The 22,670-nt window shown below is 41.9% G+C and overlaps 1 protein-coding gene across 5 annotated transcripts in view; it reads right to left on the minus strand.

Annotated features, from left to right (window-relative positions):
- ERICH1 (glutamate rich 1) overlaps positions 1–22,670 on the minus strand; it is a 106,739-nt gene that overhangs the window by 12,654 nt on the left and 71,415 nt on the right. For all 5 annotated transcript variants that reach the window (XM_077812608.1, XM_077812609.1, XM_077812606.1 and 2 more), the window contains one exon: positions 2,256–2,630. In XM_077812608.1, coding sequence (XP_077668734.1) covers positions 2,256–2,630 — 375 coding nt within the window. The remainder of the gene's footprint in view (positions 1–2,255; positions 2,631–22,670) is intronic.

Consider the following 22,670-nt stretch of genomic DNA (forward strand, 5'->3'; position numbering starts at 1 on the left):
GTTTGGCTTTCATATAACAGGCTTAGGCCTGGTCTACGCTGCCACTTTACAGCGCTGCAAATTTCTCACTCAGGGGTGTGAAAAAACACCCCCCTGAGCGCTGCAAGTTTCAGCGCTGTAAAGTAGCAGTGTAGACAGTGCACCAGTGCTGGGAGCCACACTCCCAGCCACACTCCCAGCACTGGCAGCTATTCCCTTCATGGAGGTGGGTTTTTTATAATGCGAGCAGACCTCTCTCCTAGCGCTGGTGCCACGACTACACAGCCACGTTAAAGCGCTGCTACAGCTACAGCAGTGCTTTAACGTTGCTAGTGAAGACATACAGACCTGAGATAGAGTAGACATCTTTTTACATGTAATCTGAACAAATTTTATCTGAAAATCATTGAGGAAAAAATAAATATGAATTCCCCAAATGCCATTTTTACAGTCATTTTTCAAAGATGTTCTATACCTTAAAGGTGAATTTTATGAGACTGGGGTCCAACAGCTTTGGCTTATGATAGACACTTTATATGCAGGCAAACTATTTAAAATTCTCCACATAGTTCCACCAGGAATGTCAAAGCTGTGAGTTGTGAAAAGGTGACATTACACGTCCTAGTTTTAAAGCTATGTTCTGGATCCCAACAATGTAAACAACAGTATTTTGCACTTACAAAGCATGTTCCATTCTTCATTATACTAAATTGCTTTAGAATATGCACAGGGAATCACTTCACCCATAATTAAAATCACTTCACTCATCACTAGTTACTTCTGAAGTGGATTCATGACAGAAGCTCCATAGAACAATACTTTAATAGGACAAGAAAATAATATTGTGTCCACTTGAAACAATAGGGATGTGCCTGATCCCAGTCACCTGAATTAGAATATAATAGGACATCAGATCTAACACCTTGATAGTCTTTGAAGGGTGCTACAGCATCTTTAATTGCCACAGGTTACTAAAACCTGAGCTATGCATCTCATCCACAAGATCCTTAGGTCCTCCAGTAAAGCTCCTACTGCTTCCCCATTTTCTCTGGGTGACTGGTGAGTTGGCAAGTCATTGTAGCTCTCCCTGTACATCACAAATGAATAAAGAACAGTAGTACTTGTGGCACCTTAGAGACTAACAAATTTATCTGAGCATAAGCTTTCGTGGGCTAAACCCCACTTCATCGGATGCATGCAGTGGAAAATACAGTAGGAAGATAGATATCTATCTATCTATCTAGAGAGATATCTACACACACACACAGAGAACATGAAACAATGGGTGTTATCATACACATTATAACGAGAGTGATCAGTTAAGATGAGCTATTACCAGTAGGAGAGAGGAAAAACAAAAACTAAAACAAAAAACAAACCTCTTTTGTAGTGATAATCAAGATGGGCCATTTCCAGCAGTCGACTATTTCCCCCATGTTTATTTTTCCCCCATTCTGTTCCTCACAAGTTCTTGTCAACTGCGGGAAATAGCCCATCTTGATTATCACTACAAAAGGGTTTTTCTCCCCCGCCCCCTCCTGCTGGTAATAGCTCACCTTAACTGATCACTCTCGTTATAGTGTGTATGATAACACCCATTGTTTCATGTTCTCTATGTATATATCTATATATGGATCTATATATAGAGCTATATATAGATATAGATATCTTCCTACTGTATTTTCCACTACATGCATCCGATGAAGTGGGTTTTAGCTCACGAAAGCTTATGCGCAAATAAATGCGTTAGTCTCTAAGGTGCCACAAGGACTCCTGTTCTTTTTGCAGATACAGACTAACACGGCTGCTACTCTGAAACAAATGAATCAGACACTGGAGAAGGGGGAGGCTTCCTGAAAAACAGGTTGGAAAATAAGGACAAGAAAACTCAGATTAGAACAGCAATTACTTCTGCAATTTGAATGTTTCTGACATCAAGCAATTCATCTGGATGTTGATTCACAGAAGGAAAAAAAACCAATTTGGATGATTTAGCACTTTTTACCGAAGGTTCACAAAATGCATGACAAAATATTATACACATTTTAAAGATGGAGAACCAGAGATCTCATCTTTTACATCTGTGCACCTACTTGCATATTTAGAGACCTAAAAAAGGGAACTGAGTTTTAGAAGTGCTAAGCACTTGCAACCCTTACTGACTTCAATGCAGTTATACTAGCAATGGATATAGCCCATTTTATATAGAAATAATAAGCATATTTTTCCTTAATTTCAAGCTGTTATTGTTACTGGAAAAAAAGGCTGATACATACTGTCAGCAAAATAGATTTCTTGTGTTGCCTGCAAGAAGTCCAGAATGCCATCTGCTTTTTCATATATGTCTTTAAAGTCTGCTCCTTCACTGTTGTCCTTCTCAGGCTGATACGTAAAATCCACACCAGTGGTTTTTGTTAGCAAGCCAGCTGCTCTCATCTTTTCTTTTTGTCGTTTCTTTTTCATTTTCCTCTTTTTGTTTTTGCTTATTTTTCTGTCATCTGTCTGCTGCAGCTGTAAATTATCTTGAAACAGAGTCTCATGCTTCCCAGATTCTGTTTGTTCTCCATGTAAATTATCAGGATTTCCAACACTGTTCTTTCGTTTCGTCCTTCGAATGCGCTTTCTCTTGGGTTGTCCGCAAGAATCCTCCACTGTAGGTTTAAAAGAGGGATATTAACCACTTCCCCCGCCAAATTCTGACATATATAGATACCTCTAATCTTACTCTCTTTCCTCAGTGTGGCTTTCAGTATTACGTATCACACTTCTTGAGTCCAATTGGTCCAGAAAAAGAAATGGCCTTACCCACTTTGTCTTTCTAATATCCTGGGACTAACATAGCTACAACAACACTGCAAACATCTCCTTGAATGCATCAGACAGGAAGGCCAGTGTCTCTCTCCTTCCACTGCTGATGGAGACTTCTTTTCATCCCATTGGTATGAAAGGCTTTAAGACTCATGGCCATATTAAGTATGGCCCTACTCAGGGAAGAGGACAAAAAAGCATCCCGCCCTCGCCACGCATGGGGGCACAACATAACGATGGTGGAGCTTCTGCTAGGCTACCACTGGTGACTGATAACAGAGCCAAGACCCCACCCATCTGAACACCAGCTAGTGGAGCTGATCAAGCACAGAAGAGCATTGTGTGCAATATCCTACGAACAATTGATGGAGCTCCTGTATGTTCCAACTGTAGGGCTGTGCCTGAAAGGCACAACTTAGTTCTCAGTCTTTGGCTCTTTCCTCTTCTCCATTTACACCACTGATAGCTTTGGCCTTGGACATCATCTTTATGGGGAAAGACATTTAAGGTAACAATGCCCTTGACTCACAATTGCTGATCTCTCTCACTGCCTCTCTTGTCTGTCATTCCCTGGCTATAACACCATAACTTCCTGACTGTTTCATTTTTTAAAAGGCTGAAATGTCAAGGGGATGAAGTCCCTCCTTTGGCTTTCATGCTCCTTTATTCAGAGCTTAGCTTTGCACCCAAACCAGAACTCTGACATCATCCATAACACCGAACTTACCTCCTCTCCCACACATCTCCTCAGAATGCAAGTCTTGCCTGTTACTACCCACAGAAGATTGCCAAAATCCACCCTAACGTTGACTGTACTGCTGCTGAAATCCTTATTTATGCCTAAAATATTTTTCTGTCTAATTAACTGCAATTCTCTTTTATGGTCTAATGACATCCTTACTCTCAAACTTCAGGGGGCCCTGAACACTGCTGTCATTCTACTGTCTCACTTCAGAAAGCAAGGCCACTTAACCCTTATTATCCTTTATCTTCACATTCTGAATTCAACTGAAAACACAGGTCCTGATTCTCTGTAAGCTAGTTTTACACCAGTGTTACTCTGCTGAAATCGAAGAGTTTCTCTACATCATTACACCAGTGTTATGCTAGTGAATCAGGTGCACGCTCTTGGTTGCTCTGCACACTTTGTCCGCTTGCCTCTGACATCCACAATTTGTCTGGCCCTCCAATCTTGGCCTCTATTTTCTCAGTAGTTGGGGACTTTTCATTTGTGCTTTCATTCGACTCTTCTGTCTCGAACTCAGTTAGCTCTGAGCCACTTTCTCTCTTTTACAACCCTCAATTCCTCTTTAGCTATGGATGACTCACTGCAAAGACATTTTTGATACCTTCTATGAAGGAGGCTGTGGAGCATTTCACATGCATGACATTTGAGCTAAACATCTTTATGTAGGATTTTGACATATGGGATGTAGGAAAAATACAGTCTGTAGTGCTGGCGGAGTAAAATATGAGAGCTGAAGGCAGGGATGAATGGGGGAAGAAAATATAAACAAAGCACCAATGTTGCATTTTAAGATCTACATTGGCCTTGACTGGATTAAGTTGGTAATAATAAGTAAATCCTATGGTAAAATTTGATAACTTTTCTTCTCTGAGATTACTTAACCGTCTCTTTACATAAGCACATCAGTTTCGGCTCATGAAAGCATCTGTAACCTGTTTCAGCTGCCAAATGCTCCAAGACATTTTTAAGACAGCCTGAGACCACTAAGGCTCAGGGCAACAATTTCATATCGTGGAGCAAGGCACCCCCAAAAGGTTTGAAACTGCCAAGAAAATGTCTCAAAACGGAGGAAAGGGCTTAAGATAATAGAAATTTTGAGTCAAGTCCAAAGGTTTTCCTATCTTTTGTAGCTCAGGACAGCAGGAGGTCTGGAGACAGCAGGGTGAGCAAGCAGAATGAACTGATTCTTCTCATGTATACTGGCTCCCCAATGGTGTACTTCCATTGATTTCAATGGAGTCACACCTGATTTACACCAGTGTAAGTTAGAGCAGAATCAGAGGCAGCATTTTTATAAGGTGTACTTAGTTCTCTTCATCTTTCTTAAGTTAAGCTTCCTGTCCTCTAGTCATTTCTTGTGGGTCTTTTCTGAACATCTTACAGTGTTTCTACATTTTTCTGGTATTAGAGTTCACAAAAGAACTTGCCACTTTGTTTGATTACTCCATGGTACTCCCTGCTGGCCAATCAGATATTGTACCACTGATATGATGCTCAATGGCAGAAAAAATTCAGTGTTGATAAATGCAAAGTAATGCACACAGCAGGAGGGAATAATTTGAAAAACTCAATACTAGGCTCTTAATGGACTGTATCAACTCAAGAAAAAGACCTGGTCATCAGTGTGGACAGCTCAATGAAGATCTTTGCTCAGTGTGCATTACTGATAAAAATAAATAAATAAGAATGTTAGGATGGATAAGAAATGGGATAGATAATTGTTAGCATATAGGTCTGTTTGTTAGCCTGGGATAGTCTTTTGATACTCTTATACCAATATGTGTAAACAAAGGACAAAGACACTGTGATGTTGCTTCTGCCTAGTCAGATGGATCTGTTAGTACAATGGGAATAGATAAAAGCAGTTAAAATGTTACTCAGAGCACACTTTCAGATTGCCTCAACCCCTATCTCAAGGCAAAATCAAGCAGCCAGTCGGGAGGGGCAAAAGGGTTTGGGGGAAGGTATAAAACACTACAAGACCAAAGAAATGCCCGTTAATGACCAGAGCACAACCTCACTCCTTACCCCTCCCATGGGGTAAAAGAAGATGTGGGATGAAGAACCCAAAATGCAACATGACCCTAAATTGTAAGGGGTGGGGCTGTGGGCATGCATTTCCAGTATAATGATGCCTTCTGAGGAGCAGGGGATGAGACACTGGAAAACAAGGCTCTGCAGCGTCAGAGTTATGGAACATGTTTGCTGTAAACTAACCCCAATAAACATTGCATTGTCTACACTTCGGACTCCTGGTCTTCTGCTTTCTGTCTGCATGACAAGAACCAGGGGAGAATGTGAAGGGAAAGCTCTCTCACAATAATAGTAAAGAAAATATTATAAAGCCATTGTATAAATCAATATCACTTCCTTTTCTGCATTAGTATGTTCAGTTCTTGTCACCCCATTTTCACTAGAATACAGCAGAATAGATGGGAGTTAGGAAATAGCAACAAAAACAATTAAGAGAATGGAAAAATCTGGAGAGAGACTGAAAAGAGTGGGACGATTTATATTACAGCCCAGATGAATAAGAGAGGCTATGATAAAAATATATGAAATAAAGGAATTATAGGGAGAAGAAAAATCATGTTACATAATACAAGAACAAGGGAACATTCAATGAACTTGAAAGATGACAAACTCAGAACGGAGAAAAGTAAATTTTTTTTTCCATAAAATGCACTGTGGGCCTGTGGAACTCATTGACACAAGACAATATTGAGGCCATGACCTTGCAAAGATTAAAAAAGGATTAGCTATTTATATGGACAGCAAGAACAACAGAAATATCTAGTTATATTATATAATAGAAATATTAAAAAATAAATAAGAGTATTGGACATTATATAGGCCCTCAGGCTGAGGGTATAAGCCAGCCTCTAACAGCTGTTGGGGTTAGGAAGAATCTCTGTCTGAGGGAAACATTAGCCCACAACTGCCACCACAAGTTTTCTTTCACCTTCACTGAAGCATCTGGTCCTAGGTATTGTTACTGTGCATATGAACTATTGGCCTGTTCCAGTATAGCAGTGGTCTCCAAACTGTGGGGTGCAGAAGTATGTTCGTAAGGGCACAGAGGGGCCTGGGCCAGCCCCCACAGGGGGCGAAGAGGGAAGGCCACCCAGTCCCACTCTGCCTCCAGCCCCAGCTGTGGCCTCCTGCCCACTCCCGGTCCCCGTTGCGGCTCCACTCCCACCCCCAGCTGCAACTCTGACCGGGGCTCCCAGCCCTTACCGCGGGCCCCAGCCATGGCACCACACCTGGCCCCGGCTCCCAACCGTGGCCCTGCTTTTGGCCCCAGCTCCCAACCATGGTTCCCAGGGGGGACACGGACAGGTACCATTATGGGTAATGGGAGGTATGACAGAAAAAGTTTTGGGAACACTGCAGTATAAGAATGCTTATGTCTTTATACTCCTTGCTTGCCCATCAGGATGTGTCATATCACATGCATTGATCCCATACATGAGAAATTTAGGGTCAAATTTTGCCATCTTTACTTACTGACTGATTTCAAAGGGGCTCTCTGAGAAGTAAGATATTACTATTTAAGATGAGTCCAACATATTAGAATCTGACCTCTCCTAATTAGCAAAACTCACCAGCTTGCAATACATATTCAAATTTGTGAGATTCCACTGTAAATTAATTTTGATTGATCCGTTGCACCATATATCAGTTTGTAGAGCTACTTGGATTCTTTGAAAAATTCAAGTGACATAAATTTTGCTCTAATAATAACTTCTTGCTATTGATTCAAGAAGTCTGTTATTTCTGAGATATTAGTATGTTCTAAGAATGTATATTGTATAAGCAATTCTAATAAGAACATGTTAAATGTGTAGTTAAATGGAATACAATCATAAAGACATCATAAACACTGCTCCTATCTGAAATAAAGGGGTCAGATCATTAATATTCATTAGGATGAATGGATCATTTATACAATATTCATACATTTGAAGCCCAGTTTAGGTCTTCAAGGAAAAATAGAAATGATTTTAAATAGTAATGCTTTTCTCTTGCATACTGACATTAATTGATATTCTTATGCATCGATCCCCATGGCATCTGGCCACATGACACAATTAAATACAAACTTGCATTTCAACTGTACACACTAGGCCTGACAAATACTCCCCATTTCTGTGTCTTCTCCCTGGCCCAACCATAAGGAGAAATTCATTGACAGCAACTGAAAAGATGTGTCTCGTACTGCCACCTTAATGCCAGCAAACTGTCTCTGGTGAATCAACGCATCTAAATAATCTCCACTGAAACACTTAACTTTCACTCCCACATGGAGACTGAGTAAATGCACAGTAGCTGGCTTCAGTCACTAGGGAAAGAGATGGTGCCTAAGGTAGATGGGTTCTACACCACATAGGGCCAGATTTTTAGGGCACTGAGTACCCACAGTTCCCACTAACTTGAATTCAAGTTGTGGATGCTCTCACCACTTCTGAAAATCAGGCCAGAAGACCTTTACAGATTAGAATCAATAGGACCCCAAACTGACAGAAAGACAGTGCAGTGCACAGAGCACAGATTAAGAGATTTTTTTTAAAGGCACAAAGAATAGGTACATGCCCACCTCCCACTGGAAATCCTATGTGCCTTTGAAAATCTCCCCTACAGTGTGCTAATGTTGACCCAATCTAGACAGCAGGAAGGTTGCTGTGTTCTTCACTAGCTGAAGCTTCCTAGTGGTTTTCAAAGTAGTGTGCAGTACAACATGGTGATAACAAGGGCATAGAAGACTATGACATGGAAGACAAAGCTGGACATGGTTCAACACAAACTCAAGAGGGTACTGTGATTTTTCTTACTACTTATCCCCCAAAAGATAGCTATGTACAAAAAAAGTAGAGATGGGGAAAGATAAAGAGTCAAGTGTAATGTCTGAAGAAATATAGTTCTTGTACATAACAGGTTTACAAAAAGATTCTTTTAAAATGCATTGGATACCTCAACTGCAGCAGTCAACTTTACCATATTTGCTCAGGGACTTTCTAGCTCACACAATGGGCTTTTTGGAAGATGTCTGTGGTATTTATATTCAGAGAACAGCATTCATCTTCTGTTCAAATGAAATCAGTTGTCTCCGTATTTTCCATGTGTTTTAAGCTCTTTTTTCGCTCCCTGTCACTACATATTTTTCCATGGTGCACCAAGTAGTCACTGAAGATGAATTTCACTTTGGTTTAGGTTGTTTGAGAGAGAAAAAATATGCTATTTTTGGTGTAACTTAAATTATATCAGCAGGCTGTAACTGGTCCAAGAGAGAAAAAACAGTGGCTAGCAAATGCATTAAGACTTATGGTGCATGAGAAATCATAACAATTCTGAAAAGATCTCAAGAGCATAGCGCTAGACTTTGGTATTTCTAGTCTCTTCATTTTCTGAAACACAGAAATTGCAGCTGTAATGGTTTTACTCATATGTAATTTTGTTGGTGCTGAAGACGACAACAAGACTATCAGCTCTACAAGGCAAGGACTATTATATCTTAGCACTCCTGTAAAACAAACCGAACAATAATAAAGTAAAAATCTCAACTCTCTATGACAAACTGACTTTTCCATCCTAAAAGATTGAGTAGGCCTGCACCAGACGCATTCTTCACAGTTTTATAGAGCTGAAGGCCAAAAGGGACCAGTAGATCATCTAGTTCAGGGGTCAGCAACATCTGGCACGCGTGCCAAAGATGGCATGCGAGCCGATTTTTAATGGCATGCTGCTGCCTACCGGATCCCAGCCGCCGGCCCCGCTCAGCGCCCGCTGCCAAACCCTGGCAGGCAGCAGCATGTCGTTAAAAATCCTGCCCACCCTGGCCTGCTCTTCTCCGCCCCCCACACAGGGGCAGGGTGAAGAAGCTTGTCACTGCCAGCTGCTGCTGCAGGGCAGGCAAGCTCCCCCTCTCCCTGCCGTGCTACCTGCCTGCCCTTCCTCCTCTCCCTCTCTGCTGCCGATCAGCTGATGGCCCTTGCGAGGGAGAGGGAGAAGCAGAGCCGGAGCGCTCTCGCTGCTCTGGGGAGGAGGTGGAGAAGAGGTGGGGACAGGGCCTTGGGGAAGGTGGGTGGAATCGGGACATATCCCCTTCAGACCCCTGCCATGAGCTGCTCTAGACAGGGGGCTGGGAGCACCCCCACGATCCCAGCCCACACCGCCAGCCCTCTGCTCTGACCCCTGCACCCCCCTCACACACACCCCAGTCTCCTGCCCTGACCCCTGCATACCATGATCCCAGCCCTGACTCCAGCACCCCCCCCCCCCATAAACCCAGTCCTCCACACTCCAGGCCCTGACTCCTGAACCCCCCTCACACGCCCTCTGCCCTGACTCCTGCACCCTGCTCACACACTCCCAGCCCTCTGCCCTGACCCCTGCATCCCCCACGACCCCAGCCTTGACTCCAGCACCCCCACACATACCCAGCCCCCCCACACCGCATGCCCGGACTCTTGCACCCCCCATATTCTCACCCCCACCGTGAGCACCAAACAGGAGCTCCTACACCCCACCCCATTTCTACCTGCACCCCTTGCACCAAATGGGAGCTGCCCAGGTAAGCACTCCAACCACTCAAACCTCCTGCCCCAACCCTGAGCCCCCTCCCTCATTTTAGCTCCTGGCCAGACCCTACACTTCAACCCCCAGCCTGCTCCTTCACCCCCAGCCCTGTGCACTCCCACCCTCAGCTCAGTGCAAAGAGAGAGGAAGAGAATGGGCTAGAATCAGGGAGAAGGTAGGTACCCACTCTACGTGGACGGGGCCGGGATGCCAGACTGGCAGCGGGCTGAGCGGGGCCGGCAGCCGGGACCCTGGCTGGCAGGAGCCAGCGGGGACGGAACCCCAGACCGGCAGAGGGCTGAGTGGCAGTGAGCTGAACCGCTCAGCCCACTGCCGGTCTGGGATCCCGGCCCCTGGCCCCACTCAGCCCGCTGCTGGTCTGGGGTTCTGGCTGCCAGCCCCTTGCCAGCCAGGGTCCCAGCCGCAGGCCCCTCTCAGCCTACTGCCAGCCTAGGTGAATGGAACCCCAGGTTGGCAGCGGGCTGAGTGGGCCGGCGGCGTAAGATCAGTATTTTAATTTAATTTTAAATGAAGCTTCTTAAACATTTTGAAAACCTTGTTTACCTTACATACGTCAATAGTTTAGTTATATAATATACAGACTTATAGAGAGAGACCTTCTAAAAAAAGTTAAAATGTATTACTGGCATGCAAAACCTTAAATTAAAGTGAATAAATGAAGACTCGACACACCACTTCTGAAAGGTTGCCGACCTCTGATCTAGTTTCAACTCCTGTATATCACAGGCCACTAAAATTCACCCAGTTACCCTGGTATTGAGCCCAATAATTTGTATGTTTGACTAAAGCATATATTCAGAACGATATCCCACCTCGATATGAAGACAATTCTCTATCTCTTGATGTCAACTTCCCTTGGTAGTTTCTTCAAATGGTTAATCATCCTCACTGCTAAAACTGTGTCCTATTTCTAATTTGAATTTGTCTAGTTTCAGCTCAGTTCATGTTATGTTCTTACTTCATGCAGACATGGGCTGCAGTAATCCACAGGCTGCAGAGAGCTCCTACTAATGAATTTGTTTTCCCTAGTGATATCTATACCCAATACATGAAAGCCCCAATCCAAAGCATCTTGAATCCTACCGACTTCAATAGATTTGCGATCAGGAGTGCTGGTACTTTACATAGGGACGTGTGGTTACAGAAAGCTTCTTTACTCAGTCACTGTGGACAACACCACCACCCTGCTTGTCAGCCAGATCTATAATCTAGGTGCCATCTTCAACTCAGATCTCTCTCTAGGTCAGAGGTTCTCACAACAAATTTTTTGGAGGCCTCAGAGTGTGGCCACCATCTTTTACTGGGGGCTGCTCTGACAAACCTGTCTCTCTGTCCCCACCTCCCGTGGCCCTTCAGCAAGAGCCTGCCCCAGGGAACTTGGTTAAGGAATTCACCAGCTGACTGCGGAGTCTCAGGCTCCTGTGTCCTGGCCGGGTGGGAGCGGGGGAACTGCCCAACAAGAGCTGCCTCCGACACCTTGCACGCCGTCCCTATGTGTCTCCAGGGGCGATGCCCGGAGCCCCTAAGGAGGCTGTGCAGTGAGGGCACTGACCCCTGCTGGCAGTGTCAGCACAAACACTAAGGTAGCGCATCTCACTGCCCTTGGTAACAGCTATTCAGGAGCAACAGCTGGACCCTGCAGGTAGTGGTCACTACTTTGCCCCCCCCCGAATAATCTCTGCCCATACTTTGTAGGTTGTCATGGCCCCCAAAAAATCTGCTGGTGGCTGCATTTGAGAAATGCTGCTCTAGGTCCTCATATCCAGGCTACCTCTAAATCTTGCAGATTCTTTCTGAATAACATCTCTAAGACATGGCCTTTCTTTATCCATCCACTCAGCTAAAACTTGCATCCAAGATCTGATTACCTCAAGTCTTGATTACTACACATCCTTTAATCTGGCCTTCACATATACAGTCTTGCCCCGGTCAGATCCATTCAAAATGCTGCTGCAAAGATCTTTTTCCTAACCTGTCACTTTGACCATGTCACCCCTCTTTTTGCAACTCTCCACAGGCTTCCCCTTCTCCATCGCATCAAACATAAACTGCTTGTCTTACTTTCAAAAGCCCGTCGTAGGCTATCCCCATTCCCCATTCTACCTATCATTGCTCATTTGCTATTGAGACGTTGATTCCCATCTCCAATCAGCCCAGGATGCCAGCCTCTGTCACCCACTTGTTACATTTTCAGACAAGCACCTTTATGCTTTCTCCCATGTTGCTCCTCACGCTTGGGAGGAGCACCCTATAAACATCCACAAAACAAATTTATTATCCACATTCAAAACTCTCTTTTGCCATGATGCCTACAAAAATCTGACAACAGTTATGCTGCTGGGGTGCAGAGACAACAGCCTATCATGCTGACCAATGCTGGCCTCATCGTCTCCTTGTAGTCTCCTGTCAGTCTGTCTCCATCTGTTATCTCTTGGCTTACACTTAGATTGTAAGCTCTTTCGGGGAGGGAATGTATTTTTCCTCTGTGTTTATACAGTGCCTGGCACAATGGAGTCCTAGCGCACAATTAGAGCTCTTAGGTGCTACAATAATATAAATAATACAATTAAACAAAAATAGGAATGGCTCTTGGAGCTATGACAACTCAATGGCTTGTTTTTTAAACATAAGTATCTTGAATGCTTAATGATCTCTATCAATTTTTATTTTAAATTCCATTTTATGCATTTTGACTTTTCTTGACTGACTTCCAACCAGGACCTTTCAGTCAGCCACCTTCACATTTAGACTTTAACCAGCACTTCCTACATTTTCTCACTGGAGTTCCCCAATACCATTTGTAATGACTATTTTGACAAAAAGGGGATGTCTACACTGCAAGTTGAAGGTGTAACTGTAGCATAAGTTGGCATACTTGTGCTAACTTTCCTGTAGCTAGCACAGATAACGATAGTACTGAAGACATGCAAAAACAACGAGGAGTCCTTGTGGCACCTTAGAGACCAACACATTTATTTGGGCATAAGCTTTCATGGGCTAGAACCCACTTCATCAGATGCATGGAGTGGAAAATACAGGAGCAGGTATAAGTACATGAAAAGATGGGAGTTGCCTTACCAAGTGTGAGGTCAGTCTAACAAGACAATTCAATTAACAGTAGGATACCAAGGGAGGAAAAATAACTTTTGTAGTTGTAATGAGAGTGGCCCATAGTGACATGGTGGCACAGATTTCAGCACAGGCTAGCAGCCCCAGTAGAAGCCTACCTAAGATCCTGAATACTTAGTTGGGTTGCTAGTCTGTGCTGTGCCGCCACGTCTTCACTGCTATTGTTATCCTTGCTAACTAGATCAAAGCTAGCATGGATTTGCCTACCCATGTTACAATTACACCTTAATTTGTGGTGAAGACAGACTCTTAGAGCAAAAAAAGTAGGCAGATCTAAAGATTCACAATCTGGGGAGAATTGGCAATGAAAGTTAAAGCCAGGTTTTTATGACAATTATTATCCTTTTTTTAGGGCTACTGAATCAGAAATGCTGTAAAGGTACCAAGCTGTGGGTGCCCACAGAACTTTTACAACTTAGCAGCTGCAGAGCTTAATTGATGTTAGACAGGGAGATTCTTTTCTTAATAAGATTGTGTTCTTGTATTTGAACTGAAAGTATCATCAGGTTTGTGTGGTTGCTGGGAGTTCCCCCCCCCAATAATTTATATGAATAAAACTGAAGACATTTTAAACATTTCAAACCACACATTTTCAATAAAATCAATCTGATTTTCTTCTAGTTTTGTAGGCCACAGATTAACATTTCACAGAGTCGTCTTCACAATCATTTTTTCAGATTTGGTCTTCAATGAATTGTAAGTTTAAAGAACCCAAAGGGTTCCCATTTCCTCAGAAAAATAAAACAGAAGTTATGAGAAAAGCCAGAATATTAAAACACTTAAGCAGCATTTAAAATGTGCATTTTCAGTTAGTCACGATAAATTGATGTAGGCTATAAGTCCTAATTTGGACTAATCGATTACAGACTATTAAATGACAAGTGATTTAATGGGAAAAAATGTGATATTTATTTTAATTCCTAACAATTAATAGTATGAAGAACAGAAATTTAGTTGCAATTTGAAAATGGACTTCTGAAAGACCAAAATGATATAGATGAACACGGAAACTCTGCCCTAATTTATCTATTTTAGTTAACATGCTTATCAGATATTTAAACATTTTAAAATCTTCTTTAATTTACTGCATTGTACTAAACTCTACTGATTTTTTAAATTTCTGACAGCATGCCTGATTGTTAGTTATGGTGTAACCTTGTTTATGATGTAGTTCCTAAGGCTACAATTAGTAATTTTTAGCTGCCAGTATAGCCATTTTTAAAAGAGTGGAGAATGAAGTCTAATGAAGTATTATAAGGAATGCAAAGCTTTGGAGTATTTTTATTTTTCAGTATCTCCTCCAGAGGGGTTGTTTTGTGCTGTTAATTCAGATTAAAATTTGTACACACATAAAATAGTGGATGAAAACAGGTATGCTTCAAGGTGCCAGCTATTTCCTAACACTGGATATTCAAAGTTCATTTTGTTTATTAAATGGCTTAAAACGTATAGTTAAGTTAGAAACTTCTTAATGTAAGCAATAAGGCCTGGGGGGCGGGGGGGGGAGCTAAATCGGTCTAAGTTATGCAACTTCAGCTACGAAAATAGCGTAGCTAAAGTCGACATACTTAGAACTACTTACCGCGGTGTCTTCACTGCGGTAAGTCGACTGCTGCCACTCCCCCATCGACTCTGCCTATGCTTCTCGCTCCGGTGGAGTACCGGAGTTGACGGGAGAGCACTCGGTGGTCGATTTATCGCATCTAGTAGACCCCTGGTGGATTGATCGCTCCAGAGGTAAGTGTAAACATGCCCTAAGACATGGATGAGGAGGCACAATGCTACATTAACTACACCCCAGGTGTATTCTGAGAAACGGAATGAAGAACATCCTGGACCAGGTCCTCCAGTGGTATAAACTGGCATAGCACCAATTTATGTCAACAGACCTATGTTGATCTACAAGCAACTGAGGATCTGGCTCAAGAAACTTCCCCATTGATTTAAATTTGTTATGAAATGTACATATTTATAATTTTTTTAAACAACAAATTATTTTAACAAATATGTGGATTCTAGTCAGGGATATACCATAAATACCCCGTGTAAAATGCTACTGTGGTGATCTGGAGTTGGGAGTGCTCAGTACTTTGAAAAATTAGTCCCAAGGTTGGGTATCCAAACACAGAAGCACATAAAGTTAGCAGATTCTTGGAAGTTTTGACCTATGGGTCTTGAGTCTGCCACGTGCAGTGCACCCTTAACTCCCATTTACTTCAGGGGGAGCTGGGGTTGCTCAGCACCTCTTCCTTTAAACACAAAGGACATGGACTTTATTATCTCAGTTCAGTGATATGGCACCATCAGTGAAATAAGATCCCTGCTGTAATAAGGAAAAATACACAAACCTCTCTGCACTTGACATTATACTTCATATAAGCCTAAAAATACGGCATCTGCATCCAAAATAAAGCTTTTCACATTACATATTTAACACCATAAACCAAGATTAGTGGTGATGCTATTGCTTTTGTTATTTGCTGGAGCATTGCCCAGCATCTTTATAGACTGAAAATGTGTCATCTTTTTCACTTCATACAATTTCAACTATCACTGGCCATATAATTTTTACAAGCATGCACAGTAATTCTTTTCACTTTTCTGATATTCTGTCTACATAGGTATTTATAAAGTGCCAATTACTGAAATATCTGAATACTTCACAAGCTTTAATGAATTAATTTATTCTCCCAGCTGGCTCATGATTTAAGGAAATATTGTTATCCCCATTAGGAGGGAATCAGAGCCCACAGACAAGATGGGCAGGTGGAATGACTAATTTAAGAATCCTGCGTCACGGCCTGGTTTTTCCAGAGCTCTGAGCCGCTTGTTGGCTGTGGGTGAGCGTCAGGACTTAGGCAGCTTTGTGCATGCCTACCAGCAGAAACTTAGGCAACAGCTAAGCAGTGGCTTTGAGAATAGACTCATTGCCTAAGTATCTTTGTGAATTTGGCCCTTGATCTCTCACCACTGAAGCCAATGGCAGGTTTGTCATTAACATCAATGGGCATATGATCAGACCCTGATTGACTTGCTCAAGATCAGACAGGAAGTGAGGGGTAGAGCTGAGAATGGAACCCAGCCCTTCCGGTCTCAGTCCATTCTTCCTCTCCATATTTGCACACACAGAGCTGGAGATTTGGGGTGACAGACACTGATATGTGAGAAGATTTGGTACCAGAGAAACAAGGATCTAATTTTCTTAAATGTTTTACTGTATGTGTGTGTGTAGCTTGGGAAACATGCATTTTGTAGGGAGTACCTCGAGCTAGATCTGATTCTCTCATTGTGTGTACCATTCAGTATGCAGTTAGTTAATCGTAAAGACTTCTTTAGTGATAGGGAAGAACACAAGCTTCAGAGGAAATCACAATTCCTCTGGTTTAATTTTAGTCAGATTTCTTCCAATCTGAAAACAAACAGAAAATGGTCAAAGACAGCCAAAAACTGAAAGATGATTTGACCTCGATACACCAAGACAGCAGACCAGAGTGTTTCTTCTAGCATTTACCCATCAATCCTTTTGGATTATGGTGGATTACAGTATTTGATTGGTATCAAATTACAACTGCCAAAGTCCATTATTTAGAAGATATAAAACCTTTACCTTGCATCATTTATTGTACAATATCAACATATAAGGACATTAATGGGGAACCAGGCAGTCTTCATGTGTTTTATACCTTTATTTACCTAAATGCCAAACTGAGAAATGGATGAAGTTTTCATTATCTATATTGGTGAATCATTAATAATAATAAGCAGTCTGTTATCTACATTAGGTACAAAAATACAGAATGTAGTTAGGTGGCTGGAGGTCTGCACCCAGTGTCAAGATTGCCTTATGGCAGCTTACAAGTGTGTTACTTAACATAGCGAGAAGGGAACTCTCTCTCTTTCATCCTTCCTGACCTTTCAGCAATGTTTAATACTGTGTGCCACAACAGACTGATGTAGTGATTGTGACAGCAAGTAAATTTGGCTGACACTGTTCTGACCTCCTTCTCACCTTATCTGCTTATAGATTGTTAGTTTCTATGGGTAGCTTCTCATCCAATCTCTGTTACTAGATTTGGAATTCCCCTTTGCTATACGAGTTTGTTAGCATTTATATGCTACCTCTATCATTCATTATTCACCATTAAAATAAGCGTGGGCATTTTTTGCCAGTTACATTACCGTTTTACTGTTCCAGTGGTGAGTAGAAGTATGGGACATTACAAATAAGCTGATGATCAATATTGTTAAAACACTTAAAAAATCCCAGCAATTTAACACCCCAATTTAACACATTGTAGGAGTTGTCTGTTGTCCTATCCCTGCCCAAATATCTTGGAGTCCTTTTTCCTTCTTGTTTATCATTTGACATTCTTTCAACACTGGAATGAAAAGTGTAGGGTTTCCTGATTTCCAGAAAATATGAAGACTTTCAGAATTGCTCCAGTAGTATGATATTCAGAACTGTCAGGACTTCATTACAACTCAAGTAGGGCACCTCTAACTTGATTTTCAACGAAGCTACACATGTTCAGAGTGGTGCTAGGGTTACAAATCACATTACTGATATGCTGTTGTATCTGCAATGGCTTTGTGCCAAACATTTTAATCTGACAATTTCCAGAGCCTGGGATCTTCTTAGAGAACAAAGCTTTTTACGCCTTGTGACTCCACTTACACCCTCTTGTCTCTCTGATTTGACTGACATCTATTTTTGAGAAAGCATTTATTCGCACTGCGCTTAAATTGCACAACTCAAATCTGACAATTTAGGGCAGCCAGATCCTAGGAAGTTTTTAAGAATCAGTGACTGTAGACATACAGTAGTGAAACATCTGCACAGAAGGCTTTGCAAACAAGACAGTATTTGTACCACCTTACCTTACTGTTCACATGGAAAGGGAGCCTTGCATGGGTGGGATTCTGGTGACCTCAGAGACTAATTCTCTTCTGCTGTAACACGGAGGCAGATGACATATCCTGAGGCTCTTGGCTTAGTTGTGAGGAGCTGGAGACATGGGGACAGATCTTCAGTTGGTATAAATGGTTGTAACTCCACTGAAGTCAAAGAAACTATGACCATTTTACACCAGATGAAGAGCTGCCCCATGGTGCTATCACTGAAGCGGTCTTTCACTAGAATTCACTTCTGTTGTTGATTTATTGTAGACTTTTTTAAGCTTAAAAAAGTAAGAACTGTTATAGCAGATTAGACCAATGGTCCATCTAGCTCAGACCAGTGGTCCATCTAGTGGTATCCTTGCTCTGATGGAAGCCAGCCAAGGTGCTTCTATAATAAAGTTTTATATACCTTATACATTTTATTCATCTCTTGTAATTGTGGATGTTCCCATCCACACATCTAATCATGTTTTTAATTCTGCTAAACTCTTGCCTCAAAAACAGCTGTAGCAGTGAGTTTTAAAGGTAAATTATGCAGGGGATAAAAAATTGCTTTTTTTTTTCAGTTTTAAATTTTTGTAGAGACTTGGGAGGTGAAAAGGATTCAGTTTCTTGTGACATTCACCTTTTTTTTTTTTTAAATTTTATATATGAGGATATACAGCCAATCTACTGGATGTATATATTTTTTAATAAATAAAAGGATTGATTTTTTTAAAACACAAGTACAATATTCATAGGGCCTTTCATGTTCAGTTTTTATTTAATTTAATTTTCCCCCAGGGATTTATGAATGTTTATTACAACAACAACAACAACAACAACAAAAACAGCTGAAAATTGGTTCAAAAAACTATTAATTTTTCTGGGTAAATACTGGGGTTTATTTTGGTGGACGGAAGGATAGGGAAAAAGTATGCAGTAAATTAATGCTTTGATGAATGGAATACAATGTGGTTTGCTGCAGAACTAAGACAGAACTCAAAACACAATGCCACCTCTGAGTTTAAGAAAACAATATATTTCTAATCCCCAAATAAACCTTTTCATTTGAATAAACAGTTTACTTTTGTAGACTTAAAACTATTAGCCTATAAATATTTACATTTAATAATTGGGCCCAATATTTTAAAATATTTATAAACGTTCACTAGCTTACGCGAAGTCTTTCAGTGCAATTTCCAAAAGCCCTGCGAAGTGCAGGCTCGCAGCAATCTTTTCGTTCTCCCAGTCTTGGATGTAGCCGAATTTTGAAAATACTCTCTCCACATCAGCTGAGCCAGCTTGACATGTATACGTGGTCGGCGTGAGATTCACCAATACGTTCAGATGAGCGCACACGCTTCAGAGCTTGAGTGGGGGAGAGATTTGAGTTTGTCAAGGCCTGTGCCTATGGGACTATGTTACATGCTGGAGTGTATGTACCTCCTGAAAAATCGTGCAAGCAAGTGACCCGAGTGATTCACTGCAGTGTGTGGCTGTGAGCTCCCTGGAGACAGCAGCAATATCACTGACCTTAGTATGGCCATGACTGAGAATGAGGGCCAGCTGATGGAGAGAAAAAGCAGATATGCTTCCCCCTAGGTTGGCTATGCAGCTGGGACGAGACAAGAACAAAGGAGGTTGTAAATTATAGTGCTCAACTTCTCTCAGTCACTGAAAGAAAGACATACTACTCATGACACCAGGCAAGCAACTGTCCCTTTTTCATCATCTTGTGCTCTCGCTGCTAAAAGAGGGCTTCCATTGTACTAACAAGCTATATGACAGCACAAAAACCAACAGATCAGGTTCACCAACAGAATTCATATGGTGGAAATGCGCAGTTTCACTATAAGTGGGTTTTCCTATATAGTATGTATTGTACCTTTAAAAGAAGGAAAGTGTATTACAAAATTTCCATATATTGACCTAAAAAGACACATGATACACTGAAAGTTTACACAACCCATGATATTTCAGCAAGGACTGTTCCATTTTGATATGTGCATATTTAAACTAGTGCTAAAAAGAATTTTAAAAAGCACAAAAATACTGTAGCTATAGAGCAGGGGTGGCCAACCTGAACCTGAGAAGGAGCCAGAATTTACCAATGTAATTGCCAAGGAGCCACAGTAATACGTCAGCAGCCCCCCATCAGCTCCCACCCTCCAGCCCCCAACGCCTCCTGCCTGTCGCAATCAGCTGCTTCGCATGCACAGGAGGCTCTGTGAGGGAGGAGAAGGAGCAAGGGTGTGGCAGGCTTGGGGGAAGGGGTGGAGTGGGGGCAGGGCCTGGGGCAGAGCAGGGGGTTGAGCAGTGAGCATCCCCCGGGACACTGGAAAGTTAGCATCTGTAGCTCCAGCCCCGGAGTCAGTGCCTAGGCAAGGAACCGCATATTAACTCTGAAAAGCCGCATGCAGCTCCGGAGCCACAGGTTGGCCACCGCTGAACTAGAGGAATAGAACTGTTACCAGTCACACTATTGCACATTCAAGTCAGTTATACATTAAAGCTTTGCTTAGATTAACATATGGAGAAGTATTTTAGTTATTACAGATAAGTAATGCTTAGAATGAAGCTGTGTGTAAAAGAACAATGCTTAGAATGGCAACAGAAGCTCTACATAAACTTCATAAACTTTGAGAAGGCTTTTGATAGCTTTCACAGGACCAGCCTATGGCTCATTCTGTGGGCACATGAAATCCCTCTCCGTATAATCAACACCATCAAAAGCTTTTATTTCAATTTTATATGCAGTGCTGAACACAGTGAGCTCAGTTTTGAAGTCAAAACATGAGTACATCAGGGGTGTGTCATGTCTGCAATCCTCTTCAACATTGCCATTGACTGGGTAATGCAGCGTACAACAGAAGACATGCCAAGAGGCATTAAATGGATACCCTTCTCATCCCTTGAAGACCTGGACTTCGCAGATGATCTCACTTGGCTTTCCTACCACATACCCAACACCATATACAAGAAAAAACAACTAGACTCAATGCATTCAGCCAGAAAACTGGACTGAAAATCAATCTCAATAAGACAGATATCATGACCTTTAACAGGATGGTCGAACAAACCAGGACATCTGGATCAAAATCAATACAGCCAGGAACACCTTCAGGAGCTTAAATACAGTCTGGAAATCATCAAAATACACCACCAAAACCAAACTCAAGATTTATCAGAATTGCGTACTTTCAACATTCCTTTACAGTACAGAATGCTGGGAAATGAGAAAGTATGACATATTCAAACTGTCTTCATTTCATACAACCCACCTCAGAAAAATCCTCCATGTCTTTTGGTCCATAACAATCTCAAACCAAGATCTACTGATACAATGGAACCAAGAGGGTATGAGCATCATCATTGTCAGGAGGAGTTGGAGATGGATTAGCCATGTGCTTCAGATGGAAACTGATTCCATCACCAGAGTAGCAATAAGATGGACACCTGAATACAAGCAAAAATGAGGCCACCCAAAAACAACATGGCAAAGAGCTGTGGAAGCTGAGCTGAAAAACCTGGGGCACAGCTGGGGAACCATTGAAACTTGCCAGAAACAGACAGAAGTGGAGGAGCTTTGTTGCTGCCCTAAAATGCCAGAGGTGTAATGGGAACAAGATGATGATGACACTAGTTCTTGTGTACTTTGTACAAAAATAAAAGCAAAGCTTCACTAGGACAAGTCCACCTTCAAGGCATCAGCTACACACGTTGTGTCCCAACTCAGACATGAAGGAAGAGGAAGGCTGGTTCAGTGGTTAGGGGACTGGCCAGTTTGTAGGAGACCTTGATTCAATTCCCTGCTCTACCACGGACTTCCTATGTGACTTTAGGTAAGTCACTTAGCTTCTTTATGTCTCAGTTCCGCATCTGTAAAATGGGGATAATAATGCTTCCCTACCTAACAGGAATGCTGTGAGGATAAATACATTAAAAGATAATGAAGAGCTTTGAGATCTACTCATTAGAAATGCTACATAAGAAATAGGATTTATTATTAATAATGTAGGCAGCAACAATTGCTGTCTGCCTCTCTGTACTGCTTTATCATCACACTGCTCCAATTTCTGTACACCAACTCCCTCTCCAATACTAGCAGATATTATAGGGCTCTTTAGTCTAGTGGAGAAAGGTATAACAAGATCCAATGGCTGAATGCTGAAGTACATAAATTCAAATTAGAAATAAGGCTAAAAATTTTAAACATTGAGGGTGATTAATTATTGGAAAAAACTACCAAGAGAAGTGGTGGATGCTCCATCACATGATGTCTTCAAATCAAATCTGGATGTCCTTCTAGAAGACATGCTTTAGCTAAATTAGAGCTGGTCGGGAATTTCCTGACAAAACAGTTTTTATCACAGAACACAAGAATCAAAACTCTTCCCTGAAATGTATCAATTTAGACAACATTTTTGTCAGGAAAGTTTCTCAGGTCCAGGATGGAATTTCTGGTCAAAATCAGAGAAAGAGACATACACCCCATAATGGCCAAGTGGTCAGGGCACTCGTCTGGGAG

This window comes from Eretmochelys imbricata, chromosome 3 (genome assembly GCF_965152235.1).
Source record: "Eretmochelys imbricata isolate rEreImb1 chromosome 3, rEreImb1.hap1, whole genome shotgun sequence".
NCBI classification, from domain to species: Eukaryota; Metazoa; Chordata; order Testudines; family Cheloniidae; genus Eretmochelys; species Eretmochelys imbricata.